The sequence below is a fragment of the Salvelinus alpinus genome, chromosome 6 (genome assembly GCF_045679555.1).
Source record: "Salvelinus alpinus chromosome 6, SLU_Salpinus.1, whole genome shotgun sequence".
Classification (NCBI taxonomy): Eukaryota; Metazoa; Chordata; class Actinopteri; order Salmoniformes; family Salmonidae; genus Salvelinus; species Salvelinus alpinus.
The window spans coordinates 32,755,061-32,777,848 of NC_092091.1; the positions used below are offsets into that span (position 1 = coordinate 32,755,061).

At 45.1% G+C, this 22,788-nt stretch overlaps 2 protein-coding genes across 3 annotated transcripts; one reads left to right on the forward strand and one right to left on the reverse strand.

Moving 5' to 3' along the window:
* Positions 1 to 2: 2 nt before the first annotated feature.
* On the reverse strand, positions 3 to 13,713 carry ppat (phosphoribosyl pyrophosphate amidotransferase). Its single transcript, XM_071406399.1, has 11 exons — positions 13,075 to 13,713; positions 3,940 to 4,006; positions 3,278 to 3,484; positions 3,082 to 3,194; positions 2,837 to 2,982; positions 2,276 to 2,348; positions 2,028 to 2,179; positions 1,572 to 1,699; positions 1,160 to 1,381; positions 884 to 1,004; positions 3 to 753 (listed from the first exon to the last, which is right to left on the reverse strand). The coding sequence occupies exons 1-11, from the start codon at positions 13,203 to 13,205 to the stop codon at positions 584 to 586; spliced, it is 1,530 nt and encodes a 509-aa protein (XP_071262500.1). The 5' UTR covers positions 13,206 to 13,713; the 3' UTR covers positions 3 to 583.
* On the forward strand, positions 4,430 to 17,996 carry paics (phosphoribosylaminoimidazole carboxylase, phosphoribosylaminoimidazole succinocarboxamide synthetase). Of its 2 annotated transcripts, XM_071406396.1 has the most exons (15): positions 4,430 to 4,872; positions 10,187 to 10,681; positions 10,772 to 10,825; positions 10,921 to 11,496; positions 11,756 to 11,827; positions 12,475 to 12,626; positions 13,927 to 13,963; positions 14,167 to 14,364; positions 15,006 to 15,184; positions 15,398 to 15,577; positions 15,730 to 15,843; positions 15,998 to 16,081; positions 16,869 to 17,049; positions 17,313 to 17,471; positions 17,570 to 17,996. In XM_071406396.1, exons 1-15 carry the CDS (start codon positions 4,461 to 4,463, stop codon positions 17,734 to 17,736), a joined length of 3,060 nt encoding a protein of 1,019 aa, XP_071262497.1. In that variant the 5' UTR covers positions 4,430 to 4,460; the 3' UTR covers positions 17,737 to 17,996. The 2 variants fall into 2 exon arrangements, with proteins under 2 accessions (XP_071262497.1, XP_071262498.1); XM_071406397.1 differs by lacking the exons at positions 4,430 to 4,872; positions 10,187 to 10,681; positions 10,772 to 10,825; ... (1 more) ...; positions 11,756 to 11,827; positions 12,475 to 12,626 and adding an exon at positions 13,676 to 13,837.
* The last annotated feature ends 4,792 nt before the right edge of the window (positions 17,997 to 22,788 follow it).

A 22,788-nucleotide genomic window follows, 5' to 3' on the forward strand; every position in this document is an offset into this window, starting at 1 on the left:
CCTTTTGGCTGTATGCATTTATTTTCACATATCACAATAGGGAAAATCTAATTATGATCAACATAGAAAATAATCTGAAATGTACTTTACAGGAATAGTGATTAGTCTAAATAAGGGAGACAAAGGATTCAACTACTTTAAACAGGTCTGCATATGTATTTTCCTATTTAAAGATTTTTGGCTATATGAAATGAAGGCACGTTGTTTCCACTAAACATTTTGTTTAAAGTCTTGTGCGTCTTACAGCTGATAAGGCAACTTGTAACATCTCTCCAATGAGAGGATAGAAATGAGGGGTTGGAACACAGCTGCTTTCACCTCACAAAATGTTGCTTTTCAGTAACAATGGAATGTAATCTTACGTGGAATGAAAAGGAAGGGTTCAAATGTAATACATTGACATGCAGACGGTTGTGTTGCCAGAATGGCAGCATTAATGCCCCCAAATGATTCAGGACTAAGTACAATAAACAGCAGTAGTGTGATCAAGAGAACGGTTTGGTTGTGGTCATCTATGGCACTGCTGTAGCACCGCCAGCTTCAGCTGTGTCTGATGACCTGTTGGGAGGGTTGTGGTCAACAGTCACCACTCCAGTTCCACAGGGTATTTTCCTGTGAGGCAGGCGGTGCAGTGGCCCACTCTCCTGCTGGCATTGGTGTTGATCCTATCATCCTTCCCCTGGAGGGAGGGGATTCCTCCCTGCACCGCTGATAACAGGCCCTCAACCGACAGATACCTCACACTGGTTGCACCTACAGAAGACATCACAGTTTGCCACACACAGCTGGTGTTAGCCAACCATGTCTCAAGTCACAGATCAAAATGTGAATCTAGAGGGGACTACTCTCAAAAACATGAACTTTGTAGCGTTCCAAATCTCACCAATGTAGCCAGCAATGTCCTCAAATTCAGGCCTGTTAGCAATCAGCTCCTCTTTTGTGGGGATGTTGATGCCCATGTAGCATGGGAACCTGATGGGCGGTGAGGCAACACGGATGTGAACCTATAGGAGGGAGGTAAGCAACCAAAATGAATGGTCATTACAGACAACGCGAGACCAGACTTAGTATAGTACTCAACCATTATAACGAGGAGAGATTACTTGCAGTATAATTGATATAAAGAGGGCTGATAATGATCCAACTCTGGGCCACTCACCTCTGTGGCTCCTGCTTCCTTTAAGAGCTTTATTATGGGGGCGATGGTGTTGCCCCTGACGATGGAGTCATCAACGAGCACCACTCGCTTGCCTGTAAAGTTGTCTGTCAGTGCCCCAAACTTCTTGGCCACCCCCAACTGCCTGAGGCGTGTGTTTGGTTGAATAAACGTTCTCCCAACATAGCGATTCTTACACAGAACCTCCACGTACGGCAGTCCCGACTGCAGAAATGGAACAGAATAGTACAGACTGAAGCCCAAGAGGAGCACATGCATACATGCCCAGCATGAAATAATATGAAAGAATAGTCAAGACATGCAACTTATCAAAACGTCCTATAGGCGACTACATTACAAAAATTGTCATGGAAAACAGAAGATCTGATCAGTGTGTTTTACCATGCTGCCTCACCTGTTGTGCATATCCCAGTGCAGCCGGTGTAGCAGACTCGGGCACAGTGCTGACCACGTCTGCCTCTGTAGGGGCCTCAACGGCCAGCTGACGCCCACAGCGCTGCCTCACCGTGTACACCATCTGACCTGAAACACCAGGAGGAAACAATAGGTGCTCTGGCATCAGGTCAAAGGCAGGTAGCCTAGTGGTTAGTGCGTTGGGCCAGTAACCAAAAGGTTGCTGGATCAAATCCGCGAGCTGACAAGGTGAAAATCTGTCCTTCTGCCCCTGAACAAGGCAGTTAACCCATTGTTCCCCGGTAGGCCGTCATTGTAAACAATATTTTTTTTAACTGATTTGCCTAGTTAAATAAGTTGTGCCGTAATCTCCCAGTCGAACTATTCACCACTCTCACCGACTAAGTACTAATCAGTTTTAGTGTTATTAGCTAGGCCAACTTCTAAATATGCCTACCTTCAAATATGGAATCTGGTCTGGCAAAGTAAACATATTCAAAGATGCAGAATGCAGGGAGGTCTCCCTCGGGGCGAGGGACGATGCTTAGGGACTTCACACCGTGTTTGGAGATCTGGACTATCTCTCCAGGCATCACCTCTCTGTAGTACCTGAGGACCAGACCGAGCAGAAAGAGGCTTGTGAGCCACAGGACCACACATTGCCATGGCAATAAGAGAACGGTAACCGTGGTGATGAGAGCTCACTTGGCACCGATGGACTGGAAGCTGCAGGACTCTGATGACACCACCCAGCCCTCTGTCTCCCCCTCGCCAGCACCTTACGGAGGACAGAATATGGCCTGTCAATCATCCATCCTCTTCCACCTCTTTATACAGTTGTGGTCAAATATATTGGCAGTGGCACCCTTGCACAATTCACTATTTCTTCTAAGTAGACATTTTAAAATAAAAATGGTGTTCAGACATGTATTTGTTTGATTTACTACTGCACAGGACCAAGAAAGAAAAATTCTATACTGAAATTTAGATTGTTCACTTTCAGTCAAAATGGCCTGGACTAAATTATTCAAAATTCAAATTAATTTGGTTGGAGCAAGTGATTCTCATTCATGTGTAATTTACCGTACCTGCCATTCAACCAGTTTTGAAAAGAGAAAACAGAACACTCTGCTCCATTGCAAAGTGCAAGGGTGCCAATATATCCGATTATAGATTAGTAACCCTGCTCATAGATTAGTTCATCAAAAATGCACAAATCAAAAGATCCAAAAATACCATGCAGCGCTAAGGGAGGACCAAAAATACCTGCAGTGTGGAGTTTAGAAATGGGGACGAGGCGCCCAATACTGAGGGGTCTGTTTCCATACGGGTCACGGATAGCATAGATCACATCTGTGTACATCACCAGCAGCGAGTAGGATGTCGGGGTCTCATGCATCAGGTTCTTTATCCTGCAATGGCGAGAATAAACAATCAATCAAGATTAAGAGTGTTACAGGAGGTTAAAGAGGAGATGGGGTATTATTGGAATAGAAGGTTCTAGAACCAACCTGGCCACCCAGTCAGGGGCATCCAGCTCCTCCATAGGTGGAGTCAGAGCCAGCAGCTGGGTGATGAGCTCACTGTCTGAGCTGGTGGACAGGCCCACGCCATGACGCATCACCTGCCATACACAGTAATGTACATTTAAAACAAAAACACACAGCAGTCACACACAAGGTCGGTGGATATGACAGCACAACCTACCTTCTTACGCAGTGCGGCTGCATTGACCAGCTCCCCGTTGTGTGCCACAGCTATCTTGCCGTGCAGTGTGTCCACCACAAAGGGCTGGCAGTTCTGCAGCTCAGAGATGCCCGTGGTGGAGTAGCGCGTGTGCCCGATGCCCAGGTTACCATAGCGCAGCTTCAGAAGGTTCTCAGGTGGGAAGGCGTTGTTCACTAAGCCCATTCCCTGAGTTGGGAAGAGACGTAGCTATTCACAACACATAGGCAGACAGGGACATCTTGGGCACACACACACTGAACTTTGCTCTCATAAAACCCTGTGCATTAAAAAAAAAGAAATGTAGCCAAACTGTGATTAGTAAAGCTTTAGGTGATGATATCACATGCCAGTTTTTATGCTACAAGTGTCTCATTTCTATACAGTGTGTTCTCTCCTTGTACTTCTGAGATTTTAGTTAACTAATAGGACTGAAACTCCCACGGATGGAAGGGTTTAAAAAGGTGTTTTGTTGTTTGGGGGGGGGGGGGTGATAGCATTATGCCTAGTTTGAGGCCACTGGTGGGATGTTGTGTAAATTAGAGGACAAGTTGAGTGGCTTTGTAATCTAGAATTAGTAGGATTGTAGCTGTTTCTCTTTCATGTTTCCATACTGAATGGTTCTGTTTGTCACACATTTGTACCTTGAGGGTGTTGTACGTTGGTGGGTTGACTCCATTGCTTGTGACAATTCCAGCACTTTCCTGACCCCTAAGTAAACAAAAACAAATAGATTGCTTGAATGACAGTTTTAGTGAGGTGGAAACACTTGCAACAATGACACAGCGGTCCTTAAATCTTACAGTCAAACCTACTCGACTTTGCTTGATGCAACATGTTTGAGGCCAGCTTTTATGCATGCATAATGCCTTGGGGCAGACTAAACCGTTTTGGTGAAGGAGAAGTGTTGTAGACTGGAGGGGGGGGTGGGGGTTGTGTGTATCTGCAGTGGAGTTGCCTTATATGGAGTGGCCTTGCACTGCAGACGATTTGCCAAGCTGCTTCTCGGATTACAGTCCATCCCTCCCCCACATCACAAAGCTTAAGCCAGTAGTGAGGCTGCGTGGGCGTTCCTCTCAGGCTTAAACGCCTGGTTGCCTAGGGAACCGGGCAGCAGAGGAAGGGGGGCTGGGAGAGAAAGAAGCGTTTCCAGGTCAGCTCAAACATGGAGAGAGGAGCAGGGAGACAAAGAAGAGGTGAAGAAGAGACGGTAGAGGTAGAGGAGACAGGAGCAGCAGGACAGTGGGGGGAAGCGGAGGTGCTGGCTCTTCTGTCAGTGTGGGGGGAGCTGGGAGCAGCTCAGCATTCAGGCGTGAGCAGCAGAGCCACATTTGAATGCATCTCAGAGCAGCTGAGAGGGCTCAGCGTGCTGCGGGACTGGAGGGAGTGTCAAGCCCAGTGCAGGAGGCTGGGACTGCAAGCCAGGAAGGCTGAATCACCAGGCACATTCACCAACTACAATCAGGGGGCAACAGCCATGATGGACACCCAAATGACCCCAAGTGACTTGGTGGAAGAGGAGGAGGATCTGACCAGTGAGAAAGAGGCCCACTCTTCCTTAGTCACAATGCAGGAAGGTAACTCGGAGTTACAGGAACAGTGTGATATTGGGAGAGAAATATACAAGTGCTTACAAAATATTTGTATATGGAAACTTTGAAAGAATTACAGTATATAGCAATTGGCGTAGGTTATAGGAAGCAATGAAATAAAACGATCTGCGACATCCCAACACACTAACTGTGAGTGAAGGATTGTTAAGATAATGTCAGAAAAACAGTGGACCATAGACTATGCCTAATAAATGTAGTATCAAATCTTAAGTTGTTTAGTATATGCAGCAGTAGTCTAACTAGCAGTCTTTAAATGATCCCTCATTTAAATTTATTTTTTATTTTTTATTTAACCTTTATTTAACCAGGTAGGCAAATTGAGAACACGTTCTCATTTACAATTGCGACCTGGCCAAGATAAAGCAAAGCAGTTCGACACATACAACAACACATAGTTACACATGGAGTAAAACAAACATATAGTCAATAATACAGTGAAAAAAAATAAGTCTATATACAATGTGAGCAAGTGAGGTGAGATAAGGGAGGTGAAGGCAAACAAATATATGTATAAATAAATAAAAATATAAAAGGCCATGGAGGCGAAGTGAGTACAACACAGCAAGTAAAATAAAAACTAAAAAAACACTGGAATGGTTGGTTTGCAGTGGAAGAAAGTGCAAAGTAGAGACAGAAATAATGGGGTGCAAAGGAGCAAAATAAATTAATAAATAAATACAGTAGGTAAAGAGGTAGTTGTTTGGGCTAAATTGTAGATGGGTTATGTACAGGTGCAGTAATCTATGAGCTGCTCTGACAGCTGGTGCTTAAAGCTAGTGAGGGAGATAGGTGTTTCCAGTTTCAGAGATTTTTGTAGTTCGTTCCAGTCATTGGCAGCAGAGAACTGGAAGGAGAGGCGTCCAAAGGAAGAATTGGTTTTGGGGGTGACTAGAGAGATATACCTGCTGGAGCGCGTGCTACAGGTAGGTGCTGCTATGGTGACCAGCGAGCTGAGATAAGGGGGGACTTTACCTAGCAGGGTCTTGTAGATGACCTGGAACCAGTGGGTTTGGCGACGAGTATGAAGCGAGGGCCAGCCAACGAGAGTGTACAGGTCGCAGTGGTGGGTAGTATATGGGGCTTTGGTGACAAAACGGATGGCACTGTGATAGACTGCATCCAATTTATTGAGTAGGGTTTTGGAGGCTATTTTGTAAATGACATCACCGAAGTCGAGGATTGGTAGGATGGTCAGTTTTACAAGGGTATGTTTGGCAGCATGAGTAAAGGATGCTTTGTTGCGGAATAGGAAGCCAATTCTAGATTTGACTTTGGATTGGAGATGTTTGATGTGAGTCTGGAAGGAGAGTTTACAGTCTAACCAGACACCTAGGTATTTGTAGTTGTCCACATATTCTAAGTCAGAGCCGTCCAAAGTAGTGATGTTGGACAGGCGGGCAGGAGCAGGCAGCGATCGGTTGAAGAGCATGCATTTGGTTTTACTTGTATTTAAGAGCAGTTGGAGGCCACGGAAGGAGAGTTGTATGGCATTGAAGCTCGCCTGGAGGGTTGTTAACACAGTGTCAAAAGAAGGGCCAGAAGTATACAGAATAGTGTCGTCTGCGTAGAGGTGGATCAGAGAATCACCAGCAGCAAGAGCGACATCATTGATGTAAACAGAGAAGAGAGTCGGTCCAAGAATTGAACCCTGTGGCACCCCCATAGAGACTGCCAGAGGCCCGGACAACAGACCCTCCGATTTGACACACTGAACTCGATCAGAGAAGTAGTTGGTGAACCAGGCGAGGCAATCATTAGAGAAACCAAGGCTGTCGAGTCTGCCAATGAGGATGTGGTGATTGACAGAGTCAAAAGCCTTGGCCAGGTCAATGAATACGGCTGCACAGTATTGTTTCCTATCGATGGCGGTTACGATATCGTTTATGACCTTGAGCGTGGCTGAGGTGCACCCATGACCAGCTCTGAAACCAGATTGCATAGCGGAGAAGGTGTGGTGGGATTCGAAATGGTCGGTAATCTGTTTGTTGACTTGGCTTTCGAAGACCTTAGAAAGGCAGGGTAGGATAGATATAGGTCTGTAGCAGTTAGGGTCAAGGGTGTCCCCCCCTTTGAAGAGGGGGATAACCGCAGCTGCTTTCCAATCTTTGGGGATCTCAGACGACACGAAAGAGAGGTTGAAGAGGCTAGTAATAGGGGTGGCAACAATTTCAGCAGATAGTTTTAGAAAGAAAGGGTCCAGATTATCTAGCCCGGCTGATTTGTAAGGGTCCAGATTTTGCAGCTCATTTAGAACATCAGCTGACTGTATTTGGGAGAAAGAGAAATGGGGAAGGCTTTGGCGAGTAGCAGAGGGGAGGGCAGTGCTGTTGTCCGGGGTAGGGGTAGCCAGGTGGAAAGCATGACCAGCCGTAGAAAAATGCTTATTGAAATTCTCAATTATAGTGGATTTGTCGGTGGTGACAGTGTTTCCTATCTTCAGAGTGGTTGGAAGCTGGGAGGAGGTGTTCTTATTCTCCATGGACTTTACGGTGTCCCAGAACTTTTTTGAATTTGTGTTGCAGGAAGCAAATTTCTGCTTGAAAAAGCTAGCCTTGGCTGTTCTAACTGCCTGTGTATATTGGTTTCTGGCTTCCCTGAAAAGTTGCATATCACGGGGGCTGTTCGATGCTAATGCAGAACGCCATAGGATGTTTTTCTGTTGGTTAAGGGCAGTCAGGTCAGGAGAGAACCAAGGGCTATATCTGTTCCTGGTTCTAAATTTCTTGAATGGGGCATGCTTATTCAAGATGGTGAGGAAGGCATTTTTAAAAAATGACCAGGCATCCTCTACTGACGGGATGAGATCAATATCCTTCCAGGATACCCCGGCCAGGTCGATTAGAAAGGCCTGCTCGCTGAAGTGTTTCAGGGAGCGTTTGACAGTGATGAGTGGAGGTCGTTTGACCGCTGACCCATTACGGATGCAGGCAATGAGGCAGTGATCGCTGAGATCTTGGTTGAAAGCAGCAGAGGTGTATTTGGAGGGCAAGTTTGTTAGGATGATATCTATGAGGGTACCCGTGTTTACGGAATTGGGGTGGTACCTGGTAGGTTCATTGATAATTTGTGTGAGATTGAGGGCATCAAGCTTAGATTGTAGGGTGGCTGGGGTGTTGAGCATGTTCAAATTTAGGTCGCCTAGCAGCACGAGCTCTGAAGATAGATGGGGGGCAATCAGTTCACATATAGTGTCCAGAGCACAGCTGGGGGCAGAGGGTGGTCTATAGCAGGCGGCAACGGTGAGAGACTTGTTTTTAGAGAGGTGGATTTTTAAAAGTAGAAGTTCAAATTGTTTGGGAACAGACCTGGATAGTATAACAGAACTCTGCAGGCAGTCTTTGCAGTAGATTGCAACACCGCCCCCTTTGGCCGTTCTATCTTGTCTGAAAATCTTGTAATTGGGGATGAAAATGTCTGAATTTTTGGTGGTCTTTCTAAGCCAGGATTCAGACACGGCTAAAACATCCGGGTTGGCAGAGTGTGCTAAAGCAGTGAACAAAACAAACTTAGGGAGGAGGCTTCTAATGTTAACATGCATGAAGCCAAGGCTATTACGGTTACAGAAGTCATCAAAAGAGAGCGCCTGGGGAATAGGAGTGGAGCCAGGTACTGCAGGGCCTGGATTCACCTCTACATCACCAGAGGAACAGAGGAGGAGTAGGATAAGGGTACGGCTAAAAGCTATGAGAATTGGTCGCCTAGAGCTACTAGAGCAGAGAGTAAAAGGAAGTTTCTGGGGGCGATAAAATAGTTTAAAGGAATAATGTACAGACAAAGGTATGGTAGGATGTGAATACAGTGGAGGTAAACCTAGGTATTGAGTGATGATGAGAGAGATATTGTCTCTAGAAACATCATTGAAACCAGGTGATGTCATCGCATATGTGGGTGGTGGAACTGAGAGGTTGGATATGGTATAGAGAGCAGGGCTAGAATCTCTACAGTGAAATAAGCCAATAAACACTAACCAGAACAGCAATGGACAAGGCATATTTACATTAAGGAGAGGCATGCTAATCGAGTGATCAATAAGGGTCCAGTGAGTAGAGGTTGGTTGGGGTCGTGGCGATCCAGACAGCTGGCCGGGTATATGGCTATCGGTAGCAGCATAGGATGGAGGTCTGTTTGTAGATACCTCGTGCGTTTCCGTCGGTAGGTTAGTGGGGTTCCGTGTAGTGGGGTTCCGTGTGGTAGAGGGGATCAATCCAAATTGGCAAAATAGATATAGTGACCCAAGGAAAAAAAAAAAAAAAAAAAAAAAAAAATAAAAATTATAATAATATTAATAATAGTTGTCCGATATACTTGTTCAGATAGCAGCCGATAAGACAGCTAACGATTAGCGGGCCTCAGATGAGCGTTCAGGTAACGTCGGGACGGAGGTGCCAGTTGGATAAATCCCTCGGGCAGATAACGTCGGCAGTCAGTCGTGAAGGCCCGGTGGGGTTCCGTATCTGCAGCAGCAACAAAAGAAACGGGTCCGGATGGTGATGGAACTCCTCAGCTGGCTAGCTCCAGAATGATTTGAGTTTGCTCCGGGGTCGACGTAAGCCAATAGTCACACGGTTTGCAGCTAGCTAGCTGCGAAATCAAGGTGCAAGTGTCCAGAGCCTGCGGCTGGAATCCGGGGAAACTGAGAGAAAAAAAGTCCCGGAATGCTCCGGTCCGAGTCGCGTTGCACAAAAGTGCCGGTAGATTATCGAGCTAAAGGAATAGCTGATGACCACTAAACGTGGGCAGCTGAAACACCAACGCTAGCCAGCAAACCGGCTAATTTCGGGGCAGCTACAGATTAGCTTCTGGCTAGCTATCGGAGTAGCTTCTGGTTAGCTTTCAGGCTAGCTTCTGAATTAGCCCCTGGCTAGCTTCCACGATGGATTTTCAGATTGAGGTAAATAATACTTTTTGTAATTGGTGAAGCGGGTTGCAGGAAAGCTTTTGCAGGAAAGCTTTTGTAGTTGAGTTCTTGGATAATAAAATAAATAAAAGATATGCGAAGAAAGGTGTAAATATATATATATACAGGACACGACAATACGGAACAGAAAAAGACGTCTGAACTGCTAAGCCACCTTGGACGAACGTAGTAAGAAGCCTCAGAGGCTGCTTTGTGACCAAGAAGTTGACTCAGACACAACTGGAGTCACATACCAGTAGCCTAGAAAAAGGATTACACTGAATCTAAATAAACTTGAGTATTTGTAACAGACAATATCAAAAAAGTATCCCTTGATTCACATTCCTTTAAAAATGTAAGCGTATATGTGTGTTCTTTTAGGAGGCCCGTGTCAGATTCTTCATGGGGCTCTCCCCTACGCCCAATGCGTGGGCCCGGAGGGGGGCCGCCACTGGACAGATGAGGAGGTGCGGGCTCTGCTGTGCGTCTGGTCTGACCGCCACGTCCGGCAGCGTCTGAAAGGGACGCTACGCAACAAGGCCATCTTCCAGGAGATGGCCCGCCGCATGCAAAGAGGTTTCGGAGTGGTGCGCAACTGGAAACAATGTCGCACAAAATACAAGAACCTCAAGTATGAGTACAAGATGGCCAAGAGCGCCCAGGCCGCTGCAGGCAGCAGCGGCCCAGGAAGGTACATGAAATTCTTTGATGAGTTGGAGGCCATATTGCTGGACAGGGGATTTGATGGGAAGGATGGGGACCATGATATGCAGAGGAGAGGACCAGATGTTGACCAGGGAGCTGGGAGGCTGGAAACTCTTGGAGGCCAGACACAGTCTACAGCACCTGAAGGAGACCTGGTCATTGAGATTGATGGTGAGGTTTTAATGAATGATGATACTGAATGAGTACATTGCCTAGTCTTAGTTCTACTTTTTACAGTCCTGGAACAAATGTCTCTTTCAGATGACAATAGTGACGATTATGAGCTGGACACAGACCAAAATCAAAGGGAATTAGGTATGTGTAATCAAATAACCTACAGCAGAAATGCCTTCTGAAATTTAACAGCTATGCCCATTGCCCACTCACTATTCTGTCTCCCACCCTAATAGAGGCCCACATATCACCACTGGACCAGTCTAGCTCTGAGCAGTTCCACGTGGTAACGGTGTCCGACACAGGACGGAACTGGAGTGACCAGGAGGTGCGTGCACTGATCCAGGTGTGGTCTGAAGAGGGCGTGTGCAGGCAGCTGCAGAGCTCCACCAGAAAGAGGGACATCTTTGTGCAGATCTCCTGCCGGCTACTGCAGCAGGGGGTGGAGCGCGACTGGAAGCAGTGTCACACCAAATACAAGAACCTCAAGTACCTGTACCGCTCCTTACAGAGGGGAAGGGCTGACGGCACGGACCCACGCCACCTTATGAGGTTCTATGATGAGGTGGATGCCATTTTGACCAGGTCGGATAGTGGACCTGCCATGAGATATGAGGAACAAGCAGAGGCTGGTGCCATTTTGGCTGGGGCGGCCATGATGGGGTACGAGGATGGCAAAGATGCCATTTTCATGTCGTCAGATAGAGCAACTGCAAGAATGGGACATGAAGAGAGGACTCGTCCAGTTAACTCTTACACAGCTCAAAGCTATGAGGTTATCCCCAGGAATGAGGACAAACGAGCATACACAGGTAAAAAAGTGACTCAGATAGCAATTGTAGATAAACCTAGGGTCACTCCATATAATTTAGTGGTGACCATATAAAAGATAACAAACAAGCCATTACATGTTCAGACATTTCCCACATCTCTATTTTATAGCCAGATTAAAAATTTACCGCCATCAGCCCCAAAGCTGGTAGTCGGAGACAGTAGAACCTGGTGGAGGAAAAGAGGTTCTGATATTGTGCATTAACACTGATTTGTCATATGCCTATTGGTTCCTTACAGGCAATGCTGAGATGGATAAAAGAGAGGACCTGACAGCAAAAAGAGGGCTGAAGAGGAACGCATTGGATCAAGGTTAAATTGTACCTACTCCCTCAACAATTATGTTTCTCACATCACGAGAATGTCCTATCTAATTTTAAAATCCACACGTGACCAAAGGCTCAGTAACAGACTAACGATGGACAGTGTGACTGGGTGAGTCAGTCCAGTGACTTGCCAATGAGTCTCCTAATCAAATCATGAGAGGGTGGGTTGGTAAGGAGTCAGGAAACTGCTGAGAAAAGGCTAAAACATTGGCCTTTACAAAACTGCAATATGGCTTATGTGTATCCATTTGTTCAAAAAGTAGAACAGTGTTTCCAGTAAAATGAAGATTACAATCTGTCATCAAAATCTGAAGAGATCACATTCTTTTGTACACATTTTGAAATATTCACCGAACACATTAGCACAATCAATTTGAGAGGACCAAGGTCAAGAATCTGCGCCAGATAGCTCTTCTGTACATCACGGCAGCCCCAACTCTGATATTTTTTTCCTCCACTAAATAGGTCAAAAGACCAATTAGTGGAAAAAAGATCAGAATTGGGCTGCCTGTGTGAACACAACCCATGTGTCACAGACTTCTACACCCAGTAAAAAGTGAGTAAAGGCATTTAACCCCCTCAACTCAATCACTGATGTACTGACCCTATTGATTCCTTTTTCTTTTTTTTTAGATACACATAGACCTGTGAAAAGGCATGACACTGGGGGCAGCTGTGCTGAGAGTATTGACTTCCAGTACAAAGAGGAGGATCAATACATTCCTATTATAGAGATCAACTCAGTCTGTTCCATGGCAGCCTCTGACTCATTCCGAGAAAAACAGGTAGGCGTCAGAATGTGAAAAATTATGTTTTAACATCATTGTAACCAGTTGACTGTTGTATACAATAAGAGTCTGAAAGTTGTGGTACACAATGCCTTTAAGAAATATATTGAGTTGAGTCTCCATTGGATAAATGTATCAGCGCTAGTCTGGAATCCAAGGACGAGATGTCCATACTTTCACCGGAAACAAAAAGTAATACTTAAATGTCTAATTTAGCAAGAAGTGATCAAGAACGTTTGACGTCACATCATGTGTTGTTCTGAAAAATTGACCGCTCCCTCCAATGTATTTTCTCAGTGAAAGTTGCACAATGGGGTTGAGGGTTTGATAAAGCAAGTGTATAATCAATTATGGGAAAGATAGTCGTTATTTGTGATTAGCGGATGGCTATACAAAATAGTTGACGGCGCTATGTAAACGTGCTAGCTAGAAAACATCAACTCACCTGTGCTGTAGCGCTACAAGTCCCAAAGTTAACACTTTGGCAACTTCTAGTTGTGTTGGCCATTCCCCTGCTGCAACACAGCCAAACACGCCGCACTCTTCACCGATGCCAGATTCTTCGAACTCGCTCATTCTTCAGACCCTGCGCGTCTCGAACTTGTATACTTCACACTCACAGCGTGCAATTCCACGCTTAAACACTGACCACGTGTTAAAAATAGAGCTAGCGGGAAAGTATGCTTCCTCTTGCTGGTTAGCGTCTACACACAGACGGGCTCAACCTAGTACAGGGCTACAAAATGGGGATGCTTGCTTTGAAGCCTATTGAATTGACTCGCTAAATAGTAACGTTACTTCGAGTTGACAGCCCCTGACAAGACGGAATCATTCGTGGCAGATTGCGAAAATACTAGGCCTACAATTTACAAACGAAAAAATATATAGATTTTCAGACTGACTGATAATGATTTCCAATCATTCGCCCTGTCTTTTTGTGTAATAAAGGTGCAATGAGATGTATTTGAAAGTATTCAAGCGATACTAATAAAAAAACGACACTTGGCTTTTCAGACAAATAAACCAGTGTATCGCTGATATATGTAGTGATGAGTGGCATAACTTTTTTCGCCCCACGTGGTGAGACCTTCATTACTTTGATCTGGTCTAATACAACAAATCCCGCCCACCCAGTGAACCAGGCCATGCAAAACGAACTCGCTCAGTGCAGAGTCCTCTTTCTGTGCTGACTTTTCTACGGGTTGCAGGTGAAGTTGCGAAAATTCTAAATACGATATTTTGGGTGTACATTTCCCACACTTGATTTAAATCTATTTTTGCTTGCTTTACTTTTCAGGGTTGCAGATCGTCTTCCAACATGGCGTCTCCATCAGGTATGTTTTCGACTAAAGTACAACTTGTAGGCCTATTACTTATGTTTGTTCATTTGCAAAACGGCCCATCAAGTAATTTGAAGATGGATAGATTGAAGTGATGATGCAATCATATGTCTACTGTAAACACGCGTTTATCGTAAATATCGATTAACCAATGTTGGGGGTTACTCACTGTTTGTCTTTGTTTAATGGTTTTGAAGAGCTGAAACTGGGACAGAAACTAAATGAGGGAAAGACCAAGCAGATTTTCGAGCTCGCAGATGAGCCAGGCCATGTTTTGGTCCAGTCAAAGGACCAAATCACAGCAGGGAATGCGGCGAGGAAGGACCAGATGGAGGGCAAGGCCGCGATAGCAAACAGAACCACGAGCTGTGTTTTCAAGTTGCTGCAGGAGGCGGGTGAGTCGTCAGGCTACACTGTTATCAATTATGCAAGTTAGTAAATGCTAATGACATGTAAATGTAATGATTAGTTTGGCAATGTGTGCGTGTGATACTTTGTTTAGATGTGCCTTCCACCACACCTCCTCTCATCCTTTCAAGTGTCGAGAACATCAGATTGTTTTGTAATCAATTCGAAAGCTTCTTGGATCTGTGAGAAATATACATTGTCCTGGGACATTAAAGTGTGCCAACATTCATGAATGGATTCGTCTGCAGGCTAGAATGCAAACAAACAGCTATTATCAGGGATTGTTCTGTCTGTAACTGAGCACAGTGGCCAGCTGTCCTGAGTATCCAGGTCATGTTACATTCCTGTGTTTGACATTGAAATCACTGTAGTCTGTTAATAAAAACTACTTGATCAGAAATAACTCCATGTTGCATTAATTTTTAAATAAATGTTGTAAGCCTAACTGTGGAAATGAATTCCTTGCAACTCAGAATGTGTCCCACCCTAGCCCTCTTTCCTCCCCTTCATCTAAGACAATGGCATATCTGACTGGCTGTTAATTGGCATCCTTCGTGGCCTTAGTAGTAGTACATCTGATTTAATCATCAATGGCTGAGTAACACCTTGTGATGTCCCTATCCCTCAGGCATTAAGACAGCTTTTGTGAGGCAGCAGTCGGAGCAGGCGTTCGTGGCGGCCCACTGTGAGATGATTCCAATCGAGTGGGTCTGTCGGAGGGTGGCCACCGGATCCTTTCTCAAGAGGAACCCAGGGGTCAAGGAGGGCTACAGGTTCTCCCCCCTGAAAATGGAAATGTTCTTCAAGGTGTGTGTATATTTCTCTGTCCAATCATGCCCGGTAGAAACATATCCACTCCCATAATCCAATCTTCCGGTTTGATTTGCACACATTCATTGTCCGCTCAGGGGACAACATTGAGAGTTAGGTACATCAACTCATCCTCCTTCATACAAATATTGCTGTGTTTTACCATTTACATCAATGTCTTATCTTGGTCACCATTTGTGTTTGTCCCAGGATGATGCCAACAATGACCCTCAATGGTCAGAGGAGCAGCTGCTGGAAACTAAGTTATCTCTGGCTGGGCTCACCATTGGCCGCTGTGAGGTGGACATCATGAACCGCAGCACTGTGGCCATCTTTGAGGTCCTGGAGAGGGCTTGGGCCACCCAGAACTGCACCCTTGTAGACATGAAGGTATGCAGCTCAGCGCCACCCTCTGCTGGTCATGGGAGGTAGCACAGTGCTACTAGCTAGATGTGGAAGTCATGTTGGGGCATTTTGAATTTAATGTCTTCCCTTAAAATGTCATTGTTTTAGAAAAAAAATTGTATTTTTTTTGTTGACAGATTGAGTTTGGTGTGAATGTGAGCACTAAAGAGATTGTGCTTGCTGACGTGATTGACAATGACTCCTGGAGGCTGTGGCCAGCGGGAGATCGGAGTCAGCAGAAAGACAAACAGGTGAGGTGATCTCCTGCATAGCTCTGTCCAATTTTCCCATCCTGCCATCCCTTTATGGAAAAATCCTAATGTTGCCATTATTTAACTACCTCATATTTTGAGTTACACCACATTAGCTGTAGGTTAAACCTGTGTGCTCTCCTCTTCTCTGCAGGTGTACCGGGACCTGAAGGAGGTGACTCCTGAAGCTATGCAGATGGTGAAGAGGAACTTTGAGTGGGTCTCTGAAAGCGTGAAGGTAGGCAAGCCTTGTGTATCCCACTACTCCTGTGCCCTTTTGCCCTCGAGCCTAAAAGAGCCTGAGCTGACCAGCTGTTATCAGGAGGACAAGCATGAATCAACATACCATACTGATAGAGAATCAGGTAGTTTAACATTAACTGGTGGCCTCCCGGGTGGCGCAGTGGTCTGCTAGCTGTGCCACCAGAGATTCTGGGTTCGAGCCCAGGCTCTGACGGGGAGGTCCATGGGGCGACGCACCATTGGCCCAGCGTCGTCCGGGTTAGGGAGGGTTTGGCCGGCAGGGATATCCTTGTCTCATCGCGCACTAGCGACTCCTGTGGCGGGCCGGGCGCAGTGCACGCTTACCAGGTCACCAGGTGTACGGTGTTTCCTCCGACACATTGGTGCGGCTGGCTTCCGGGTTGGATGTGCGTTGTCAAGAAGCAGAAGGTTGGATTGTTTTTCGGGGGACGCATGGCTCTCGGCCTTCACCTCTCCAGAGTCCGTACGGGACTTGCAGCGATGAGACAAGACTGTAACTACTACCAATTGGATACCACAAAATTGGGGAGAAAAAAGGGGTAAAAAAAAAAGTTTAACATTAACTGGTTGATTGTGTTCCAATCCAGTGTGATCACTTAGACATTATCAGGTTTTCAGGTGAACCTTTTGTGACCTAAACAACTTCTGTCAAATTAACCAAGTTTGTTTCAATCTGCAGACCCGGTACAAGTACAGCCCATAGTGGAATAGGTTAGTCCAGGCATTCAGTAGAGGCTAACAGGCAGTGTGTTTTTGTCTAGCGGCTGCTGGAGCCCCAGGCCAGTGGCAGAGTGGTGGTTCTAATGGGCTCCATCTCTGACACGGCCCACTGTGAGAAGATCAGGAAGGCCTGTGGCTCCTACGGAATCCCCTGTGACCTCAGAGTCACCTCAGCACACAAAGGACCAGATGAAACTCTCCGCATCAAAGCTGAATATGAAGGTGGGCTGAGCTAAGCCTTTTAGCCCTAAGCTTACTGGAAACCCCTCTACGTAGATTGTTCATGCATTGTAAAATCCATTGCTTGCTTATTATGTTTATTGAGAGTGGAAGATTCTGATATATACATTTTTTCTGAAAGTGTTTTAAATAATGGCTTGGTATGTGGAGTAACTGTGTAGTATACTGGCTAACATTATAACAAAGTCTATCTAATATAAAACATTATATTAGGATGGATGAGCTAATGTGCAGTATTTTCCCAGGTGACGGAGTACCAACTGTGTTTGTGGCTGTGGCGGGCAGAAGCAACGGCCTTGGTCCAGTGATGTCAGGAAACACCGTCTACCCAGTCATCAACTGCCCTCCTATCACCCCCAACTGGGGGGCACAGGACATCTGGTCATCCCTTCGCATGCCAAGCGGTGAGTACATCCCTGCATGCAGTCTTTCTTGCTGTGTTTATTCAGTAATGTGTGGTATCTGTGTGTTTACCTTAACCCTGTGAGCTCCTCTCCCGCAGGTCTTGGCTGCTCCACCGTCCTCTCCCCAGAAGCTGCGGCCCAGTTTGCTGCTCAGATCTTCGGGCTCAGTGACCACCTGGTGTGGTCCAAACTGCGAGCCTCCATGCTCAACACCTGGGTGTCTCTGAAGCAGGCTGACAAGAAGCTGCAGGCCTGCAGCCTGTGAGGAGCCCCTGTACCATTCCAGACCCTGCCAGGCCTCCAAGATGGGAACGATCATGGGTCCCTGCCTGGCCGTGTGTCATGTCTAATGAAATGTTTACCATGATAGTTTACTAACTGTAAAATCAGCACTACAACACATTCCTCTAATCATTCCCTTAAGAAGGCAGTTAACCCACTGTTCCTAGGCCGTCATTGAAAATAAGAATTTGTTCTTAACTGACTTGCCTAGTTAAATAAAGGTAATAAAGAGATTAATATAAACTGTGGTGTCTGTTTTAAGACTTTTTCTACATGTACAATAATATATTATTTTGAAAATGTGGTAATATGTAGCAACATTACATCCTGTTGGACATAATACAATGTTGATAAAGTATTAAAACCATAGATGGATGGGGTTTTCTTTTTTACACTGAATATCAATTGGATGAGCAACATTCACACAATCTAAGCCTTTATTAATGAAACCGTAATGTTTCCTCAAATATATAATTAGCCAGAATTAAGTGGTGACTATCGTGGGCGTTCATAAAAAATGCAAGCTAATCTTAGCCCAAATTACACAGGCACAAATGTTAAATTGATTGGGGGGAAATTATGCCTTGGGCAAATCTTTGGCTAGAGTTCCAGAATAGATTTTACTTTGAACCTGGAGGCAGGTGCCAGAGTGCGAGTAATGTCAGTGAGGGATCTCTTATCGCTCTTCATTCCAGGAGGTTTCTAGTCATTAAACAAAGCCTTCAGATCCCTCATCATTCGGAATGGTTCTCATAGCCGTCACCACAAACCCGACAGTACACGTACCTCCCCAGTTTGAGGGAATGCTATAGTAAGCCATTTTTCCACACAACCAATAGGTTCCATTCGGAGCTCCTCTGAAAGGGATAATATCATTATAGACTGAAGTACCATAGGTGTTGGCATTGTTAACAGTTAACTTACAGGTATTGGATCCATTGTAATACATTATACAATTACATTCTAGTTCACCCAAATGATTACCTCCTAATACACCAAGGGGTTGTCATCACTCCTGCTACTGAATTAGGTGGGAGTTAAGTATTATCTGGCCTAGCCAACAACGGTGGGACTGTGTGGTTGTGTAATGCAGAGAACGTCATAGGGTCAGGGTTACGTGGCATCTCCACTAAGAATGGGAACTCCCACAAGCGGTAAACCTGCTCCTACCTTAACTGGCCCCTGGCCTCTTTTTGTCCAGATGTAAGATTAGCAACCATTTCTGCTCTAGATAAGAACAAATTGTCTTCATTGTTGTGGACCTAGCAGGGCTCTCTTTCGATGATGACCATCTGCTTCTGGGTCACTGCTCCTGACCAGCGTTGGTCCCTTTCGCTAAGGACTCCTTCTATGATGACTATCTCCTTCTGTGCCACAACTACGGGCCGGTGTTGGCCCCCTTGGCTCAGGACTTTTCAACCTCTGTCAGGTCTCCAACAAGCGGACAACCTACTGTTCTTATTAGCACTCCTGTGCTAATGCAGAGGAGGGCTACGATGCACCACTGGAACTGACGAGGGCCCATCATCTTCTGGATCAGGAACTCGTCTGCAGTGTGACACGTGAATCCAGGAATCTCTCTCAGCAACCATCACCACAGTGAGGGTGGTCAGAAGAGCTTGGTACATGCCTCTCCAACGGGGGTCCTTCCAACTCTTTCTCCTGAAGTCTGTCACCACCACGAAATCACCTGGGTTCAAACAGTGTTCAGCTTCACCGGCTAGATCTGGCTAAGAAGCCTTCTGGGGAAAAAGGTGTATTTGTCATCCGTATGGGACAGCCAAACATTGGTTTGCCCTTTCTACCGCACCCCCTGATCGGGGATGATAGGCAAAATGGTTTCTCAAATCAATCTGCAAAGCCTCTGACAGGGATTGAACAATCACATTCACAAAATGTCAACCATTGTCAGAAGATATTTTTGATGGCAGACCCCACCTGGGTATGATCTCTCTCACGTGTGCTTTTGCCACAGCAGCCGCTGTAGCTCTCCTGCAATGGAAAGCTTCAATCCATTAAGAAAACATGTCAATAATCACCAACCGATACTTATTCCCCTCACAAGGGGTCAATTCAGTGAAGTCCATCATTAAGTGCTCAAAATGTCCTTGTCGACTTAAGTTTTCAGTTTTTTTGTCTTATTTCTTGTTTGTTTCACCAAAAATATTTTGCATCATCAAAGTGGTAGGCATGTTGTGTAAATCAAATGATACAAACCCCCAAAAAATCTATTTTAATTCCAGGTTGTAAGGCAACAAAATAGGAAAAATGCCAAGGGGGGTGAATACTTTCGCAAGCCACTGTATATGTTAACAGAGCTTATCTTTAGCCAAAATACAAGATCTAGTCAAACCAAATAATTCTGCTGCCTGAGCTGACAAATGCGATGATAGCCTTGCACTCTCCACCGTCTCCGAACTAGTCACAACAGAATAGCCAACTAAAGGATCTCCTTTATCATTACGCTGAGCAGACCCATCTACAAAAAACTAAAAATCCTGATTTTTCTAATGGGGTGTCTCTCAAGTCCAACCTAGTCCTACAGTCAATTTCAATAGCTAAGAATCATGGTCTTCAATGGCCTCTGTTATGGGGAGAAGATTTGCAGGGTTAAGAATTGTACATTGTTTCAGAGTAACATGGGACATGGTCAACAGAATGTATTGATAGTCTAGCAGTCTCGCAGGCGTCAAAGGAGCCATTCTTGCCAGTGTAATAATTACTTGCACAGCATGAGGCACATGGTTGGTTAGGGGAGACATAGCCACAATATCAGAACATGCCAAAACAGCCTCAGTAGCAGCCGCTACCGATCTCAAACAGGAAACCATTCCCCTGATCACACTATCCAAACGTTTAGATTAATAACCAACATGTCTATATCCCACACCATGATACTGTGTCAAAACTGCTGACATAAACCCACTCATCTCAGAAACAAATAAATGAAAATATTTCATATGGTCTGGCAGGTCAAGGCAAGGGGCAGACATCAGAGTTTGTTTACATTTTACCAATGCCATCTCAGCCTCATCCGTCCAGACCACAACTTCACTCACCTCCATCTTTCTCCCATAAATACAGTCCTGCAATGGTGGCAGCAGGTAGCCTAGTGGTTAGAGCATTGGGCCAATAACCAAAAGGTTGCTAGATTGAATCCCCAAGCTGACAAGTTAAAAATCGGTCATTCTGCCCCTGAACAAGGCAGTTAACCCACTGTTCCTAGGCTGTCTTTGTAAATAAAAATGTGTTCTTAACTGACTTGCCTAGTTAAATAAAAAACTATCTTTGCATAGTCTTTCAACCACAGACGACAGTAACCAGCCACACCCAACAAAGACATCATGTGCTGCTTAGTAACAGGTTTAGGCAAAACTTTAATTGTCTGTAATCTATCTTTGGAGAGGGCCCAACCCTCAGAAGTAATGTCGGAGCTCCGGCATAACTGCATTTTATTTGGAGAAACTTTATGACCATTTTCTGCTAAGAAAATCAACAATGCTCGAGTGTCCTTGTGAGAACTCTCCTCTGATTGTGAGCAAACCAACAAATCATTGATATAATGAACCAAAATGCTTCCACTAGGGGCAACAAAGATGGCCGGTGATTCAACATAACCCTGGGGCATCAACGTCTAAGTCAATTTTTTACCAAGAAATGTAAACGAGAACCACTCCATTGACTCTTCAGCCACAGGGATACTGAAAAAAGCATTTGCCAAAACAATCACCAAAAACAATAACTACCTGGAGGCACCTGGGATAAAATAGTTACAGTGTTAGGCACCAGGGGTGCTCTAGGATGTACAGCATCGTTTATTAATCTAAGGTCTTGCACAACACAATAATCACCAGATGGTTTCCTAATAGGTAAAATTGGTGTGTTACAGGGTGAATTTCGGACAGGGAATCAAAGCACCTCTTTCAACCAATGCACTATGAATGGGAATAACACCCTTTTCAGCTTATTTGCTCAGAGGGTACTGAGTTTGTAAGGCCTGTGGGTGCTTTTTGGAATGACCACAACTGGCGCAGCTCCTTTAATGCGTCCAATGTCAGTCTTTAATTTAGCCCACAGTTCTTCAGGTATGTCTTTTAGCCAATCAATGTGTGAATTATCTTGTAATACCACAGGCATGGTTTCAATGGGAGTTGGTTCTTTTCTTGGTCATTTCATTGCAATAGCCCAGAATGGGGAATAGAAAGTTGCTGTTGAAGCTGACCACTTTCCTTCTCCTTCCCAAGCCACCCAATCAGTTGATTCCATCACTGTCTTCATCCAAACACCCACATCTTTCCATTGCTTTCCAGGAGCTTTTGATAAGCTACAATGGGGAACAGAGCCAGGGACTTCAGACAGACTCCGTCAATACCACTCCAGCTGCTGCGAAGTATACTCCTCTGTATATCCCATTCATGGATTTCGCAACTTTCTTTTTTGTTGTTTAACCATCTCTGTTGGTATTCAGGGTCTCTTTCGAATGAGGGAACGGCATCAGTACAATGTAGGTGTTCAGACACTTCCCAGTTAGCATGCAATCGGGAAGAGGGGGATTGCTCTCTCAGCTGTCTCTCAACATGTTGATCATTCAAGTGCCAAGCATAGTAACAGTTCATTAGGTACGGGAATATTCAATTTTCTCTCAATCCCAATGACAATCCTTCTTCAGTACATGCAACAGATTTAAATTAATTTTACACATCAAATTTACCGGGCAGGCAGATGAATATAGGATTTGGTGTCTCCATTTCCCCTCACCCCACTCCACATCTAGGGGAAAGGTCAAACATTCTTCAGAGGGAATTCCAGAAGCTCCAACTGTGCGCATTGTTTTCTTTGATGGAGGAACCAGGCAGGGTAGACATTTTCAACACTGAGACCGCGGCCCCAGTGTCCACCAAAAATATAATTTTATGGTTGTTAACTTAAATGGGTTGACAAGGTGGTCAATTTTAACATTTAACAGGTTTCTTCTGGTTCTTCGTCATTGTTTTCTTCATTAGTTTCTTCATCTGTTTCCACCTCATCCTAAGTT

Coding starts and splice junctions, on each gene's coding strand:
- ppat (XM_071406399.1), bottom strand. CDS start 13,205: ATGAGCGAGTTCGAAGAATCTGGCATCGGTGAAGAGTGCGGCGTGTTT. Junction 2,180..2,275: donor TTCCAGTCCATCGGTGCCAA/GTGAGCTCTCAT, acceptor TCTGGTCCTCAG/GTACTACAGAGAGGTGATGC. Junction 754..883: donor GGACATTGCTGGCTACATTG/GTGAGATTTGGA, acceptor TGTCTTCTGTAG/GTGCAACCAGTGTGAGGTAT.
- paics (XM_071406396.1), top strand. CDS start 4,461: ATGGAGAGAGGAGCAGGGAGACAAAGAAGAGGTGAAGAAGAGACGGTA. Junction 14,365..15,005: donor CAAGTTGCTGCAGGAGGCGG/GTGAGTCGTCAG, acceptor CCTATCCCTCAG/GCATTAAGACAGCTTTTGTG. Junction 15,185..15,397: donor AAATGGAAATGTTCTTCAAG/GTGTGTGTATAT, acceptor TGTTTGTCCCAG/GATGATGCCAACAATGACCC.